Here is a 19390-nt window from a genome sequence, read left to right on the forward strand (position 1 = left end):
CCTACAGATACAGTTTTCTTCAGCTAACAATCCGTCACAATTTCTTCTATGATCAATGCTATCGGATCGTTTTCTGATACTCGCCTTTGCTTGTTGGTTAGGTTGATCTTGGAAAACTACGCCTCCATCTTTATCATCAGAACCCATTCCAGAACCTCTATCGACCTCCATGGTACTCTCGCCGGAACAGACTGCTCTGGTTAACATCATGGTCAACAGGAAAATCCGGATCACAGTCTCTTGGGGCAAGTCCATCTTTGAGGAGGAGATGAAGAAGAATGAGAAGGAGGAAAAATACATTTGAGGGAGAGGGGATGGGAAGTGGAGAAAAACAATAAAAGGGAGTGGGGAGTCGACAACAGCTCTCGGTCTTCAAGGCTCAGGTGCCGCCTCAGTCCTCCTGGAACAGACACTCCAGTGATACAACCTCTACCGTCTGTTCCTTATCACGGGACTTCTCTGGATCAGCAACCTTCTTGCAGTGGGATGAATGGACCCAAGTCTCTCTCTCAGCAACCTTCAATGCTGTAGTGCTAGTCAATAAGACCTGGTATGGTCCTTCCCATCTGTCAATAAGGCAACCTGAGCGTAGAAAATTTCGTATCATTACATAATCCCCAGGTTCAATGTCATGGCAATTACTATCAGGTAGATCAGGAATCACCAACTTCAGATTATCATTTTGATTCCTTAACTGTTTACTCATGTTAATCAAGTACTTTACAGTTACTTCATTGTTACATTTCAAATCATCCTGAGGGTTAATCATGACATGCGGCTGTCGACCAAACAAGATTTCAAAAGGGGACAGATTAAGAGGGGACCTGGGAGTGGTTCTGATACTGTACAATACAATGGGTAAAGCTTCTGGCCATGTCAATCCTGTCTCTGCCATCACTTTACTCAATTTATTTTTAATAGTGCTGTTCACTCTTTCGACCTTCGCACTCGCCTGTGGACGGTACGGAGTGTGCAGCTTGCTATCAATTCCCATCAACTTACACATTCCTTGAAAGACATCACCTGTAAAATGGGTACCCCTATCACTTTCGATTATTCTAGGGATACCATATCTACATACGAATTCCTGCACAATTTTCTTAGCTGTAAACATAGCGGTATTTGTAGCTGCAGGAAATGCTTCGACCCAATTTGAGAAAACATCTATACAAACAAGTACATATTTCAAATTCCGACAAGGGGGTAATTGAATGAAGTCAATTTGTATTACCTGGAAAGGGCCGCCGGCAGGTGGGATATGGGATGGTTCTGTAGGTATTGCCTTTCCAATATTCTTTCTCAGACAGGTAAGGCATGACATTGCTCTTTTACTCGCATGAGAGGAGAATCCTGGGGCGCACCAATAGGCTCTTACCAATTTGCACATCCCTTCCTTGCCTAGATGAGTCAGCCCGTGAGCTGCTTCAGCCAGACATGGAAGATATGCTCTGGGGGCCACTGGTTTACCATGTCCATCCGTCCAGAGTCCTGAGGACTCTTGGCTACATCCCTTTGCCTTCCAGACTGCCTTTTCCTGTGTGGAACACAAATTTTGCATTTCACACAACTTCTGTGTGTTAATGGTATTAAATACCATCAATTGTGTGGTGTCTGTCTGTATGGGGGTAGCAGCTGCTAACTTAGCAGCTTCGTCTGCTCGGCTGTTACCAAGTGATACCGGGTCTTGACTATATGTATGTGCTTTACATTTGATAACAGCCACTCTGTCGGGTTCCTGTATCGCTGTTAGAAGCCTTTTTATGTGAGCTGCATGCGCTACCGGTGTACCAGCTGCCGTCATGAAATTTCTGAGGCGCCATAGGGCTCCGAAATCATGGACTACTCCGAATGCGTATCTAGAATCGGTGTAGATATTGGCTGACTTACCCTTAGCCAATTCACATGCTCTGGTTAGGGCGACCAGTTCAGCAACCTGGGCTGAGTGAGGTGGGCCTAGCGGTTCCGCTTCTATGGTGTCTTGGTCATCTACGACTGCGTATCCAGTACACAAGTCTCCCGAGTCTGACTGTCTGTGACAACTACCGTCCGTGTAGAACGTGAGTTCTGCATCTTCCAGTGGGTTGTCACTGATGTCAGGCCTTGCGGTAAAATTTTGGGTCAAATATTCCATACAATCATGTGTATCTTCCTTTGTATTGAATCCTCCTTCCCCAGCACTCTCACCTTCCACCCTTTGTGCCTGACCAGGCACACCTGGGAGATATGTTGCAGGATTTAATGCACTGCATCTCCTTATGGTGATGTTTACGGGGGCCATTAGTGCCAATTCCCATCTTGTAAACCTCGCTGATGAGACGTGTCTGGTTTGGGCAGAATTCAATAAGGCTGATACTGCATGTGGCGTATGGATTGTGAGGTTGTGGCCTAGCACGACGTCTTCGCTTTTTTGTCACTAGCAATGCTATCGCAGCAACGCTTCGCAAGCATGTGGGGAGGGATCACGCTACCGTGTCTAGCTGAGCGCTGTAGTATGCAACTGGCCTGCTGGCATCACCGTGTTTTTGGGTTAGTACACCTGCTGCGCAACCAGCACTTTCTGTTCCGTATAGTTCAAAGGGTTTCCCATAGTCTGGCATACCTAGCGCTGGCGCCTGCGTTAGGCACTGTTTGAGTCTCTCAAATGCTGTTTCGGATTCGTCTGTATGCAAAATCCTATCAGGTTTGTTTGAGGAGACCATTTCCTGCAAAGGTAGCGCCAATATGGAAAACCCTGGGATCCAATTACGGCAATACCCACACATTCCTAAAAACGTTCTGATCTGTTGCTGGGTTTGTGGTAGAGTCATGTCTCTAATTGCTTGGATTCTATCAGCGGTCAGGTGTCTCAGTCCTTGTGTTAGACAGTGTCCCAAATATTTTACCTTAGTTTGGCATAATTGCAACTTGTCTTTGGACACCTTGTGTCCGGTGTCTGAAAGATGAAACAGGAGCTGTTTCGTATCCTTCAGAGATGCTTCCAGTGAATCTGAACACAGTAATAAATCGTCCACATACTGTATCAATACTGATCCACTGTCTGGTTGGAAAGACTGTAAACAATCATGCAAAGCCTGAGAAAATATACTTGGACTATCTATGAAACCTTGGGGCAATCGAGTCCACGTGTATTGGACTCCTCTGTATGTGAATGCAAACAAATATTGGCTGTCAGGGTGCAGAGGTACCGAAAAGAAAGCGGAGCAGAGGTCAATAACAGTGAAAAATTTGGCAGTGGGAGGGATTTGCATTAGGATGACAGCTGGATTTGGCACTACGGGGAACTGACTCTCAGCTATTTTGTTAATCCCCCTTAGATCCTGCACTAGCCTGTAACCCCTCCCCCCACTCTTCTTAACAGGGAAGATGGGACTATTGGCAGTGCTGGACGTTCTTACTAGAATGCCCTGTTGTAGCAAGCGCTCTATTACTGGGTAAACTCCTAACTCCACCTCTGGCTTCAGAGGATATTGTGGGATTTTTGGAGCTATCCTACCATCTTTTACTTGTACCACTACTGGAGCTACGTTTGCCATTAATCCAGTGTCCTGTCCGTCTTTTGTCCAAAGTGACTCTGGTATCTGAGATGTCATCTCTTCTATTTGGGATGGATTCCTATTTGTCATAATGGTATGTGACATTAATTTTGATGGGGAGTCTAACATGTCTCGCACTTCCTGAGCGTGTTTCTCAGGTATGTCCAAGAATACACCTTCAGGAGTACAATAAATGACGCACCCCATTTTACACAGTAGGTCTCTTCCCAGGAGATTGGTTGGTGCCGATGCAGCCAGCAAAAAGGAATGCTTGGTATGCAAAGGCCCTATTGTAATCTCGGCTGGTTTGCTAACAGGGTAGTGCTGGACTACTCCTGTTACTCCCATGGCTGGAATTGTCCTACCAGTGGTTCTCATGCCCACTGTCGAATTTATCACTGACTTGGCCGCCCCTGTGTCTACAAGAAAGTTTAAAGTTTTACCAGCTACATTGATTGCGACCTCGGGTTCACTTTCAAGGTTGGCAATTAATTTTACTGGCTGCAGATTACAGGTATGGCCACACCCCTATTGGGTATGGTGACCTCCCTGAATCCCGCTGGCAGCAACTACTTGTGAGGGAGATAGTTGGGAACTACCAGAGGCATGCCAGTCTCTGTTTGGGGGATATCTTTTTGTTTCCCCTGTATGTGGCTCATAACTCCGTTTCTGCGGACCTTGCTCCCAATGTCGTGTGTCGTGTCGTTGTCTAGGGGTTTGGTATGAGTTTCGTGGATTCTTTAATCTACAATCTCGTGCCATGTGTCCCTGTTTGTGACAAGAATAACAAGTAACCATACTTGACTTACCCACAGGATTTGGTGATACAAACAAAGGCTGCCTTGTGGTCAGAGCCTGTATACTTACTGACATTAATTTGTCACCTTGTTGTTCCCTGTGTCTGGTGATGTTTCTGTCGTGATCAATAGCAGCCTCTCTCAAAGTAGCCACAGACAGACCTCGCCAACAAGGTTGCGTGGTCTGTACCCTAGTCTTCAATGACTCTTTTAAACCATCCATCAGTACCGATACTGCTACTTCCCGATGGTTTGTGTCTGTTTTAATGTCCTCTATACCTGTGTATTTTGCCATTTCTAATAATGCTCTGTGAAAAATCTGCAGCTGTCTCTGACTCCTTCTGTTTAATGGAGAATATCTTATTCCATTTAGCTACTGCTGGGAAATACTCTTTTAGCTGCAAGTTTATTCTTTTCACATTATCTTGGTTGTACACATCTGTAAGAGGTACATCATGATCTAGTCCGCAATCAGCTAAAAATTGAGTTGCGTCGACATTTGAGGGTAAACACGCTCTCAGCAATATCTGCCAGTCTTTATTGTTGGGCTCTACAGTGTTACCTAAGTCTCTGATGTATTTTTGACTGGCAACTAAGTCTTTTCTAGGGTCAGGAAATTCAGACACTATGGTCCTTAATTCCATTCGGGAAAATGGAGTGTACATGGCGATGTTCCTAATGGGAGTGGCTCCTGATGCGTCTGTTTTCCCATTTGGCACTGCTATTACTCTAACAGGTGTAATTCTAACAACCTCATTCTGTGTAGATTCTACAGGCTGTGGTGAAATAGTTTCAGCATAATGCATGGTGCCGTACTTACCAGTTGATACGACCTCACCTATCCCTCCGCTAGGGACCTTTACTAATCTCGTGGGTGGAGCTGTGCCTACTGTGGTCTCTGCTATGGTGGCTGCTAGAGAGAGCGCTGAAATCGTTGCCGATTCGTCCTCTTGATCACACTCCTGAGGAAAGTTCAAAACAGGGTACAACTTGCACGGGTTAATACTTGCATGGGTTAATGGGTTAACATTATCATTAACATTTACACAGTTACTAAGTGATTTTGTGTTACACCTTAGTGCGTCTTTCTCCGTAATCAACTTCTCTCCTGATATATATGGTGGCGGCGGGGCCGTGGCAATTAGTTTTCTGTTAGAGCCAGATCCCGCCGCCTGAGCCAAACCTCTCTGTATCTCACCATCCTGTTGCCACAACTGTAAATAATCATAATGCTGAATTCGTCTCTTTGTTGATTTTATGAGACATATCCTCCTCCTTAAATTTTGTAACACTTCTGAGCTGAAGCTCCCTATTCTTGGGAATTTCTCCCCGTCATGCACAGTCATTCTCTCCCATTCATCACATAAAGTTTCTGTGTGACTTCCATATTTCTCACACATGATATACCTGGCCGACCCAATTGGCCGGACCACTGAATCAACCCGAACCGAGGTTGATCGCCCCCTACCTGAACAAGTGGCCCCCATAGTTCGAAAGTGTTGCTTTATTTAGCCAACCCTTTACGAAAAACCAAATGCCAACAATAGGCTGACGGTGGCGGTTTACCGAGTACCCCACTCACTCGCCCACGCCGACCTATACGACCTGATCACACCGATATGGTGCTGGCGTACTCGACCTAGGGCCCCTGCGACCTGAACCTCTATTTACTGGAACCTGTGAGGGTTATCCGAAGAACACTTACTCTTTCCAGTAACTATTGGTTGCTGGATAGTTCCTGAGTGAGCAGCAAACTTCCCTTAAAATAAAAAAATTACACAAATCACGTTAGAGTGTACAGATAGCGTTTGTGACCCCTTTACTCTAATGGTATTAGGTCAGATTACTAACTACTGCACACACTTACGTGCGGTCCAGTCGTTCAGTACACAAACAACTAAGCTTATGTACGGAAAGACCAATGGAATCGAAACTTACGACTGCGAATTCCTTCAGCCAGAGCTTATATGGCCTATATGGGTGTTGCACCAACCCTTTTCGGTGTTGTGCCTGTGAACTGTATAGCGGACTTCCTTGTCGGCTGTACCTGGACCTCCTGGTCTGTTATGACCTCCTGGTCTTGTTACAGTATGACCTCCTGGTCTTGTTACAGTATGACCTCCTGGTCCGCTATACTCTAATGCTCAAAATTGTATTTAACCAGAGATGCCTCCCTAGCCACCGTGCACGTCACTTACACGCATGTACCTCACGAGTACTCGACTTTTCTTGTGGTTCAACCTTTAAAAATTGTAAAAACACTCACTCATCACATGTACACTTTTGTTTCTATTTCTATTTCTGCGCAGAAAATTTTCTTTAGCCCAGCTGTGTTACCAATTAGAAGCAGGATCTGTTAATTTAAATTTTTGGATTTCCAAAAATAGACTTGCGTTATTTACCGCCTGTTGCGCTATTTACCGCTTTGCGTTACTTATCACGTTGCGTTAAAAATCAACTTATCGTGACTTGAGCTACGTGGGCGTAACCGGACGCTACGTTGCGTAATGAACGCTGCGTGCGTCGGCCTTTGGATTGCGTACGCTAGTCTTTGTTAGAGACACGTGTACGCAAAACAAAGATCCACCGTAACACAATATACTTTTATCAATGTAAACGATCCCTGATCATCTACCGCGTACCCCACTGGCTTTGCCTTATCTCCCAGGCAAACCTGTGTGTTTGTCTACACTTTTAACTAGAGATGAGCGCCGGAAATTTTTCGGGTTTTGTGTTTTGGTTTTGGGTTCGGTTCCGCGGCCGTGTTTTGGGTTCGACCGCGTTTTGGCAAAACCTCACCGAATTTTTTTTGTCGGATTCGGGTGTGTTTTGGATTCGGGTGTTTTTTTAAAAAAACCCTAAAAAACAGCTTAAATCATAGAATTTGGGGGTAATTTTGATCCCAAAGTATTATTAACCTCAAAAAACATAATTTACACTCATTTTCAGCCTATTCTGAACACATCACACCTCACAATATTATTTTTAGTCCTAAAATTTGCACCGAGGTCGCTGTGTGAGTAAGATAAGCGACCCTAGTGGCCGACACAAACACCGGGCCCATCTAGGAGTGGCACTGCAGTGTCACGCAGGATGGCCCTTCCAAAAAACCCTCCCCAAACAGCACATGACGCAAAGAAAAAAAGAGGCGCAATGAGGTAGCTGACTGTGTGAGTAAGATTAGCGACCCTAGTGGCCGACACAAACACCGGGCACATCTAGGAGTGGCACTGCAGTGTCACGCAGGATGTCCCTTCCAAAAAACCCTCCCCAAACAGCACATGACGCAAAGAAAAAAAGAGGCGCAATGAGGTAGCTGTGTGAGTAAGATTAGCGACCCTAGTGGCCGACACAAACACCGGGCCCATCTAGGAGTGGCACTGCAGTGTCACGCAGGATGTCCCTTCCAAAAAACCCTCCCCAATCAGCACATGATGCAAAGAAAAAGAAAAGAAAAAAGAGGTGCAAGATGGAATTATCCTTGGGCCCTCCCACCCACCCTTATGTTGTATAAACAAAACAGGACATGCACACTTTAACCAACCCATCATTTCAGTGACAGGGTCTGCCACACGACTGTGACTGATATGACGGGTTGGTTTGGACCCCCCCCAAAAAAGAAGCAATTAATCTCTCCTTGCACAAACTGGCTCTACAGAGGCAAGATGTCCACCTCATCTTCACCCTCCGATATATCACCGTGTACATCCCCCTCCTCACAGATTATCAATTCGTCCCCACTGGAATCCACCATCTCAGCTCCCTGTGTACTTTGTGGAGGCAATTGCTGCTGGTCAATGTCTCCGCGGAGGAATTGATTATAATTCATTTTAATGAACATCATCTTCTCCACATTTTCTGGATGTAACCTCGTACGCCGATTGCTGACAAGGTGAGCGGCGGCACTAAACACTCTTTCGGAGTACACACTTGTGGGAGGGCAACTTAGGTAGAATAAAGCCAGTTTGTGCAAGGGCCTCCAAATTGCCTCTTTTTCCTGCCAGTATAAGTACGGACTGTGTGACGTGCCTACTTGGATGCGGTCACTCATATAATCCTCCACCATTCTATCAATGTTGAGAGAATCATATGCAGTGACAGTAGACGACATGTCCGTAATCGTTGTCAGGTCCTTCAGTCCGGACCAGATGTCAGCATCAGCAGTCGCTCCAGACTGCCCTGCATCACCGCCAGCGGGTGGGCTCGGAATTCTGAGCCTTTTCCTCGCACCCCCAGTTGCGGGAGAATGTGAAGGAGGAGATGTTGACAGGTCGCGTTCTGTACTATGACATTGGGCATCGGCCTTGGCAGACGACGTTGCTGGCATTTCATCGTCTCGGCCATGACTAGTGGCAGCAGCTTCAGCACGAGGTGGAAGTGGATCTTGATCTTTCCCTAATTTTGGAACCTCAACTTTTTTGTTCTCCATATTTTATAGGCAGAACTAAAAGGCACCTCAGGTAAACAATGGAGATGGATGGATTGGATACTAGTATACAATTATGGACGGACTGCCACGGTTAGGTGGTATAAAAAAACCACGGTTAGGTGGTATATATTATAATAATAATACAATTATGGATGGACGGACTGCCTGCCGACTGCCGACACAGAGGTAGCCACAGCCGTGAACTACCGCACTGTACACTGGTTGATAAAGAGATAGTAGTATACTCGTAACAACTAGTATGACACTATGACGACGGTATAAAGAATGAAAAAAAAACCACGGTTAGGTGGTATATATTATAATAATAATACAATTATGGATGGACGGACTGCCTGCCGACTGCCGACACAGAGGTAGCCACAGCCGTGAACTACCGCACTGTACACTGGTTGATAAAGAGATAGTAGTATACTCGTAACAACTAGTATGACACTATGACGACGGTATAAAGAATGAAAAAAAAACCACGGTTAGGTGGTATATATTATAATAATAATACAATTATGGATGGACGGACTGCCTGCCGACTGCCGACACAGAGGTAGCCACAGCCGTGAACTACCGCACTGTACACTGGTTGATAAAGAGATAGTAGTATACTCGTAACAACTAGTATGACACTATGACGACGGTATAAAGAATGAAAAAAAAACCACGGTTAGGTGGTATATATTATAATAATAATACAATTATGGATGGACGGACTGCCTGCCGACTGCCGACACAGAGGTAGCCACAGCCGTGAACTACCGCACTGTACACTGGTTGATAAAGAGATAGTAGTATACTCGTAACAACTAGTATGACACTATGACGACGGTATAAAGAATGCAAAAAAAACCACGGTTAGGTGGTATATATTATAATAATAATACAATTATGGATTGACGGACTGCCTGCCGACTGCCGACACAGAGGTAGCCACAGCCGTGAACTACCGCACTATACACTGGTTGATAAAGAGATAGTAGTATACTCGTAACAACTAGTATGACACTATGACGGTATAAAGAATGAAAAAAAAACCACGGTTAGGTGGTATATATTATAATAATAATACAATTATGGATGGACGGACTGCCTGCCGACTGCCGACACAGAGGTAGCCACAGCCGTGAACTACCGCACTGTACACTGGTTGATAAAGAGATAGTAGTATACTCGTAACAATTAGGATGACACTATGACGGTATAAAGAATGAAAAAAAAACCACGGTTAGGTGGTAGGTATATAATAATAAATAATACAATTCTGGTCGGACGGACTGCCTGCCGTGTGCCGACACAGAGGTAGCCACAGCCGTGAACTACCGCACTGTACACTGGTTGATAAAGAGATAGTAGTATACTCGTAACAATTAGGATGACACTATGACGGTATAAAGAATGAAAAAAAAACCACGGTTAGGTGGTAGGTATATAATAATAAATAATACAATTCTGGTCGGACGGACTGCCTGCCGTGTGCCGACACAGAGGTAGCCACAGCCGTGAACTACCGCACTGTACACTGGTTGATAAAGAGATAGTAGTATACTCGTAACAATTAGGATGACACTATGACGGTATAAAGAATGAAAAAAAAACCACGGTTAGGTGGTAGGTATATAATAATAAATAATACAATTCTGGTCGGACGGACTGCCTGCCGTGTGCCGACACAGAGGTAGCCACAGCCGTGAACTACCGCACTGTACACTGGTTGATAAAGAGATAGTAGTATACTCGTAACAATTAGGATGACACTATGACGGTATAAAGAATGAAAAAAAAACCACGGTTAGGTGGTAGGTATATAATAATAAATAATACAATTCTGGTCGGACGGACTGCCTGCCGTGTGCCGACACAGAGGTAGCCACAGCCGTGAACTACCGCACTGTACACTGGTTGATAAAGAGATAGTAGTATACTCGTAACAATTAGGATGACACTATGACGGTATAAAGAATGAAAAAAAAACCACGGTTAGGTGGTAGGTATATAATAATAAATAATACAATTCTGGTCGGACGGACTGCCTGCCGTGTGCCGACACAGAGGTAGCCACAGCCGTGAACTACCGCACTGTACTGTGTCTGCTGCTAATATAGACTGGTTGATATTTAAAGAGATATTAGTAGTATACAACAATACTATACTGGTGGTCAGGCACTGGTCACCACTCCTGCAGCAAAAGTGTGCACTGTTAATTAATATAATTGTACTCCTGGCTCCTGCTAACAACCTGCAGTGCTCCCCAGTCTCCCCCACAATTAATTATAAGCTTTTAATTTATACATTGATGACTGTGCAGCACACTGGGCTGAGCTGAGTGCACACAGACTGAGTCACACTGTGTGACTGACTGTGCTGTGTATCGTTTTTTTTTTCAGGCAGAGAACGGATATAGCAGAGAGAAGTGAACGGATATATTATATTAAATAAAAGTTAACTAGCAACTGCACTGGTCAATGACTGTGGTAAACTAACTCTGTCTGCGACTCTGCACAATCTCTCTCTATCTAATCTATCTATCTCTATTCTAATGGAGAGGACGCCAGACACGTCCTCTCCCTATCAATCTCAATGCACGAGTGAAAATGGCGGCGACGCGCGGCTCCTTATATAGAATCCGAGTCTCGCGATAGAATCCGAGCCTCGCGAGAATCCGACAGCGTCATGATGACGTTCGGGCGCGCTCGGGTTAACCGAGCAAGGCGGGAAGATCCGAGTCGCTCGGACCCGTGAAAAAAAAAGTGAAGTTCGTGCGGGTTCGGATTCAAAGAAACCGAACCCGCTCATCTCTACTTTTAACTATTACCTCTATTCTTAAACTATGAAATAACAGCAAGTCTCTTTTAGCACTTTTCTATCAACTATAAAACTGGCAGACAGGATGGTGATATACGACAAATGAAATACACAGATGGAAAAGAAATGCAGATATATATATGTATGCGTGCGTATATACGCAAGACAGAAGAAAAATAAACAGTTTTTAAAAAAAACACAAGCGTTTTGTTCTTACCTCCGGTTCCCGGATTCCTTCAGCACTCGTTATCTAAGCGAAGCAGACGCTTATCCCGTCAGCACTACGAGACAACCTCCCGCCCTTTGCTGAGGGATAATGTCTGCTGATCTACCTAGTGCAGATATGTGAAGGACAGGACGAGCTGCCAATTGATAAAGCTAAATATTTATCGTATATACAACCCTTTATGAGGTCTAAGAACACTGTACGCTGTTTACTTAAGAAGTACCGTAAGGGTACGCAAGTTGCGTAACGATCGCTCAGCCGTAGGCGAGACGCTCAAGCGTCACGTTCGCTCACGGCCCAGAGATCACAGACAAGCACTCTGTTGGCTATGACTAACGTAATGATTCGCTATGGCGTAGCGGACGCTCGAGACCACGAGGAGATCACCAGCGACGCAGACGCTCACAACGCAAAACCTTTATATCTATACCCTTAACAATGAAATACACAGTAAACCTTAATGTAGAGACAAAGTGTAAGTGCAACCTTGTGTAACCTGATTAACTACAAAGCTGTTTGAGCGTCACCGACACTCAGAGAATTCTTAACACTATGAGAAAATACACAGATACTTGTTTAGGGTCCAAAGCCTATTAAATGTATTATAACTAATATACTTGTAAAAAGGAATCACAGTACAAATGATACACTACAATATAACAGAGACTTCCTAACCAAATAACTACACTATAAATACAATACAATACAATCTAATCAAGGGAAAATACGAGAGAAAGAGTAGAGAGAGAGAGAGAGAGAGATAGAGATGAGAGAAATGGCTCACAGTAAGACAATGATTACGGAGAAAAACTTACGCACAAGGGGAAACGATCGCATGCGCCTGGACATCCAGCACCCGATTTTCAGCAATGAGAACCGTTGAAGAGTGAGAGCTGGATGTGGTCGGCCTGCCTATTTATGCCCCACACACAATGCAATCTAATGGTCCCTACAATCTGATCGTCCATTGGACACAGGAATTCGGCTTCGCATCATAACAAAAGGTCATAGGTTAATTCATACAGGTGGGCTGTGACGATTTCCAACTGCTCAGGTGGGAGGGAAACTGGGTTTCCCGCCGCATGGGTAATAAAGTGCAAATAAAGTAAATGTTCATAAACTTCTTATGTCCATAACTATTCGCACGAGCGATTGATCTGCTTCAAACCAACACCGGAATATTTCTAATTAAATATTCTTCCGATGGATACTAAACACCACTGTATTACTCCTGTCTGACCCTTCGTATCAAACAAAGAGGGATTCCTCTGTTCATAAACATTCTATATTAACCAAACTTTCAGAATCTATCAAAGGGACCATGATCTACAAAATACATTATTACTGAAAATATGTAACGATTGAGTCGCACGCTACAACCACATAAACTCTACCGTAAATACGCATACCATGCGCCTGCGGGTGCCCGCGACTGTGAGTATGCGCACGTACGGGAGAGCGTACGCATGCGCAGCACGGACCTGTGTGAGGTGCAAATATGGTAGTGTGCATAGAGATATTTTTCTGACTTTGACAATTTGAAAGGTCCATTTTTTTTACGAATTCTATGCTTTACCAGCAGTGTTTGGCTATTGTTGGCAGTGATTTAGAATACAAATTCTTAGTAAATTACCAAGTTCTATTAAACAACAGGCGTATTTGACCGATGGTCTATTCATTCGTATTTGTGTAGATGGCCGTGAAAAAAAAATACAAATGCCCCAAACACTGCAGAGTTTACTGTGTAGTAAATTAGCGAGATGCCAGTTTGGAAAAAAAAAAACAACAACTCGAATAGAGTCAAATAAAATCGGGACCTTAGTAAATATACCCCTTAGAGTGTAGGATGCGTGTGTGTTTTTTTGTCCCAAAATGCATAACTTTGCATTTTTCTATATTGAACCTCATTCCCCATTTAGACGGCCAGGTTTCATTCTGTAGAGACTCCACATCGCTTTCTGAATTAATTACCTTACACAGTTTAGTATCATCTGCAGAGATTGACACTGTGCTTTCCAGGCCTATTCCTAGATCATTGATAAATATATTGAACAGTAGTGGGCCAAGTGTGGACCCTTGTGGCAGGCCCGGTGACAGGGGGGTACAAAGGGTACACCCCTCCTGGGCCCCGAGGTACAGAGGGGCCCCCAGGTATGGAGGTGCACAAAACGAGACAGCTGCTAACTTTGATTTAATAATGCAGTCCACCCTGTCCATCTGCCGCCACGCGACCTACCCCCCCCCCCCCCTGCTGAGCTCCTCCCCAGCAACTCCCGTCACTTGCTGTGAGTAGCGCACCATCGCGGTGTCATTAAATGTTATCCTGCATCCGCACTGACTCTTCTGTCCCCATTGCCAAAGCCAGCGTACAGCGGAAGGATGCAAGCTGCAGGAGCACTGTGTGTCTGCTCCGTGCATAGGTCGAGTCTGGTGTGCACAGGCACCCCCTAATGTCCGGCACCCCCAACACGCCACATCTGCTATAGCGGTCAGTGTCAGTAATGACCGCCGCTGCCTGTGAGACACTGTCGTGCGCACCCTGCTGCTCCTTGCTGTTACTGTGCCTCCCCGAACCCCCACTGTGCCCACCGCCCGCTATGAACAGTGGCGTGCAGGCCAGGGGGGCAGAGATCCATATGTCCCCCAGGCTGGTACAATAGAGATGTTAGGGGCTGAAGGCGCAATGTGTATGTACATAGATTACGACTTATCACTCACACCACACAGCAGCGTGTACACAGAAGGCGGAGCTTTGGTAGGGGGCGGAGCCAACCGGTCACTCTCTTATACCGCAGCTGCTGCAGTGCTAAGGGCTTTTATGAGGCAGCAGCTGGTAAGATACGTCTTGCAGCATGCTGTAACCTCTCTCACTGCCCAACAATGCTCACGCTGCTGTGTCCTCTAGTTTTATTATGGAGTCACATATTGTACAGTGACTGGTCCCTCCTCTGGAACCAGCTACCAATGAGCTGAGCTCCCCTCCGGCTGGCCCCTCCTCTTCTCTCTCCTATTATCCTCCCTACTCTATCCCACACTTCTAATCTCCTCCCAGTATTCACGGTGCCGCTGGTTCCTTTTTACCAGCCATCCTCTCTGCTGCTCTCATGGCTGCATTTATTACCTCTAGGTATGTGGGGGATAGATAAAGGGTACATGAAAATATATATATATATATATATATATATATACAGTATGTACTTCAAAACATTTAGTGTGTGCTTACACTATACAGAGTTGGGATCGAGGTCCCAGCGGGTCGGCTTATACTGTGTGGGGTATTGTGAATTTTGGCTCATACCGTGTAGCGTAATGTGAGTTTCGGCTCATACAGTGTGGCGTAATGTGAGTTTTGGCTCATACCGTGTGGCGTAATGTAAATTTCGGCTCATACCGTGTAGCGTAAAGCGAATTTTGGCTCATACCGTGTAGCGTAAAGCGAATTTCGACTCATACTGTGTAGCGTAATGCGAATTTCGGATCATACTGTGTGGCGTAATGTGAATTTTGGCTCATACCGTGTAGCGTAATGCGAATTTCGGCTCATACCGTGTGGCATAATATGAATTTCGGCTCATACCGTGTGGCGTATTGTAAATTTCGGCTCATACCGTGTAGCGTAAAGCGAATTTCGGCTCATACCGTGTAGCGTAATGCGAATTTCAGATCATACTGTGTGGCGTAATATGAATTTTGGCTCATACAGTGTGCTCTAATGTGAATTTCAGCTCATACCGTGTGCTATAATGTAAATTTCAGCTCATACCGTGTGCTATAATGTAAATTTCTGCTCATACCGTGTGCTATAATGTGAATTTCGGCTCATACCGTGTGCTATAATGTAAATTTCAGCTCATACCGTGTGCTATAATGTGAATTTCGGCTCATACCGTGTGCTATAATGTGAATTTCGGCTCATACCGTGTGCTATAATGTAAATTTCAGCTCATACCGTGTGCTATAATGTGAATTTCGGCTCACACCGTGTGCTCTAATGTAAATTTCAGCTCATACCATTTGCTATAATGTGAATTTCGGCTCATACCATGTGCTATAATGTGAATTTCGGCTCATACCGTGTGCTATAATGTGAATTTCGGCTCATACCGTGTGCTATAATGTGAATTTTCGGCTAATACTGTGTTGGGTATTGTGAATTTCGGCTCATACCGTGTGCTCTAATGTGAATTTCAGCTCATACCGTGTGCTATAATGTGAGTTTCGGCTCATACCGTGTGCTACAATGTGATTTTCGGCTCATACTGTGTAGTATAAGGTGAAAGGGGCACCAGTACTAGATAGTATAAGGGGTCCTACTACACTGAAGGACACGCCCCCTTTTAAGTGGCCATGCCCCTTTTGAGAGGCCACATCCCAAATATAACATTCACTTTTCCATACCCCCACTTCAAAATTTACATTTCGACCACTGTGTATATATATATATATATATATATATATATATACAAACAAAGAACCCAGCACTCACCAAAGTAAACTCACTTATCCTCAACAATTCAATAAATAAATGATGGGGGTTTAGTTGGTGGATTGGCCAATGCACGGAAGCCTGCATACCGATTTTCAAGGTACCCCACCTTCATGCAGGTCCTACACTATCACAGAGTCTTAAAACCTGACTACTTCACTGCTGTTACACAACTCATCTGCCTGCTAGATTTAATGTGTACCTGCCACAGACTTTATGGCTTTTAAAGGCACACTAGTCACCTATTGCACTGGCTCAAAGATGATTGCTAAGAAACAGCTGAGACAGGTTCAGGATAATAAAGTCCACACAGGGGTGCATGAGAAAGCTAGTGGCCACGGTTAATAAGAGCTAACCATAGATTAACCCCATCGTATACACACAGAGAAAAAACCACAGCACTCACCACACCAGAAGCGGGGCACAGCCACGCACCCACCACTCACAGGGTGGGGTGCATGCAACACAGCACTCTCCACCACAAAAGCGGGGTACACAGCTGTACTTACCACTCACAGGGCGGGGTGCATGTAGCCCATGACCACATCGCTCAAATAAATACAAACAAAGAACCCAGCACTCACCAAAGTAAACTCACTTATCCTCAACAATTCAATAAATAAATGATGGGGGTTTAGTTGGTGGATTGGCCAATGCACGGAAGCCTGCATACCGATTTTCAAGGTACCCCACCTTCATGCAGGTCCTACACTATCACAGAGTCTTAAAACCTGACTACTTCACTGCTGTTACACAACTCATCTGCCTGCTAGATTTAATGTGTACCTGCCACAGACTTTATGGCTTTTAAAGGCACACTAGTCACCTATTGCACTGGCTCAAAGATGATTGCTAAGAAACAGCTGAGACAGGTTCAGGATAATAAAGTCCACACAGGGGTGCATGAGAAAGCTAGTGGCCACAGTTAATAAGAGCTAACCATAGATTACCCACTGCCAAACGGTCATGCTCTAGGATGTTGCAGGCAGCAGAACGTTATTCTTGGCGTCTCCAGACTCTGTCACGTCTGCCACATGTGCTCAGTGAGAACCTGCTTTCATCTGTGAAGAGCACAGGGCGCCAGTGGCGAATTTGCCAATCTTGGTGTTCTCTGGCAAATGCCAAACGTCCTGCACGGTGTTGGGCTGTAAGTACAACCCCCACCTGTGGACCTCGGCCCTCAAACCACCCTCATGGAGTTTGTTTCTGATAATTTGAGTAGACACATGCACATTTGTGGCTTGCTGGAGGTCATTTTGCAGGGCTCTGGCAGTGCTCCTCCTGTTCCTCCTTGCACAAAGGCGGAGGTAGCGGTCCTGCTGCTGGGTTGTTGCCCTCCTACGGCCTCCTCCACGTCTCCTGATGTACTGGCCTGTCTCCTGGTAGCGCCTCCATGCTCTGGACACTACGCTGACAGACACAGCAAACCTTCTTGCCACAGCTCGCATTGATGTGCCATCCTGGATGAGCTGCACTACCTGAGCCACTTGTGTGGGTTGTAGACTCCGTCTAATGCTACCGCTAGAGTGAAAGCACCGCCAGCTTTCAAAAGTGACCAAAACATCAGCCAGAAAGCATAGGAGCTGAGAAGTGGTCTGTGGTCACCACCTGCAGAACAACTCCTTTATTGGGGGTGTCTTGCTAATTGCCTATAATTTCCACCTGTTGTCTATTCCATTTGCACAACAGCATGTGAAATTGATTGTCAATCAGTGTTGCTTCCTAAGTGGACAGTTTGATTTCACAGAAGTGTGATTGACTTGGAGTTACATTGTGTTGTTTAAGTGTTCCCTTTATTTTTTTGAGCAGTGTATATATATATATATATATATATATATATATAAGATAACCCCAGAAATGAGATATCACCTTACCTGCCGACAAGATATTCTTTCTGTCTGTCTGCAAAAAGCTGCTGAAATTCCTTAAGATATTTGTCATCAAATGAAAATGTGGAGACTGGATAAGGGCTGGGGGGCAATGTGTAACCTAAAACAAAAAATATATTACTTTGTAATTTAATTAGAATAAAACTTAAACATGAATCGATAAAAAAACAACATGTCTTGTATTTTAATTTGATTATATAAAAATGATCTTACAATATTAATCACCCAGCTCTCCGTATATTTTTAATAGAGATGAGCGGGTTCGGTTCGCCGAGAACCGAACCCTACCGAACTCCACCTGTCAAACACGGTTCCTAGCCCGGCTCAGTTATTCTCGCCTGACTCGGAAAACCCGAACGAGGCAAAACGTCAACATCCCGCTGTCGGATTCTCGCGGGATTCGGATTCCATATAAAGAGCCGCGCGTCGCAGCCATTTTCACTCGGGCATTGGGCCTAATTCTGAGTTGATCGCAGCATCAAATTTGTTAGCAGTTGGGCAAAACCATGTGCACTGCAGGAGGGGCAGATGTAACATGTGCAGAGAGAGTTAGATTTTGGGAGGGGTGTGTTCAAACTGAAATCTAAATTGCAGTGTAAAAATAAAGCAGCCAGTGTTTACCCTGCACAGAAATAAAATAACCCACCCAAATCTAACTCTCTCTGCAAATGTTATATCTGTCCCCCCCCCTGCAGTGCACATGGTTTTGCCCAATTGCTAACAAACTTGCTGCTGCAATCAACTCAGAATTACCCCCATTGTAGAGAGTACAGAGAGGACGTGGCTACGTTCTCTCAGTGTCAGTTCTCAGTATCAGTGCTCACGTATCAGTGCTCATTGTCTTGTGCTGCATTGTGCTGCTCAGTAATACTAATACTAGTACAGTGTCTTGTGCTGCATCCATAGGCGTGCGCAGAACATTTTATTAGGGGGTGCATGACTGGAGTGGCATGCCTAGCACCACCCACTGGGCATGTCTTGCACCGTATATTAGCAAGATGAGGGAGACAAGTATGTAACCTGCATACGGATTACAAGTCCTTATATATATATATATATACACACACACACACACACACACACACACACACACACACACACACACATACTATGTATTACTGGTGTCCCTTTCACATTATAGCACACAGTATGAGCCAAAATTCACATTACAGCACACGGTATGAGTCAAAATTCACATTATAGCACACGGTAAGAG

General features: G+C 44.9%; 1 protein-coding gene across 1 annotated transcript in view; it reads right to left on the reverse strand.

Annotated features, from left to right (window-relative positions):
- The window catches only part of LOC135056119 (UDP-glucuronosyltransferase 3A1-like), a 99036-nt gene that overhangs the window by 21758 nt on the left and 57888 nt on the right, over window positions 1-19390 (reverse strand). The window contains exon 2 of the mRNA XM_063960905.1: window positions 18160-18274. Within this exon, the coding sequence (XP_063816975.1) occupies window positions 18160-18274 (115 nt within the window). The remainder of the gene's footprint in view (window positions 1-18159; window positions 18275-19390) is intronic.

Source organism: Pseudophryne corroboree, chromosome 1 (assembly GCF_028390025.1).
Source record: "Pseudophryne corroboree isolate aPseCor3 chromosome 1, aPseCor3.hap2, whole genome shotgun sequence".
NCBI lineage: Eukaryota > Metazoa > Chordata > Amphibia > Anura > Myobatrachidae > Pseudophryne > Pseudophryne corroboree.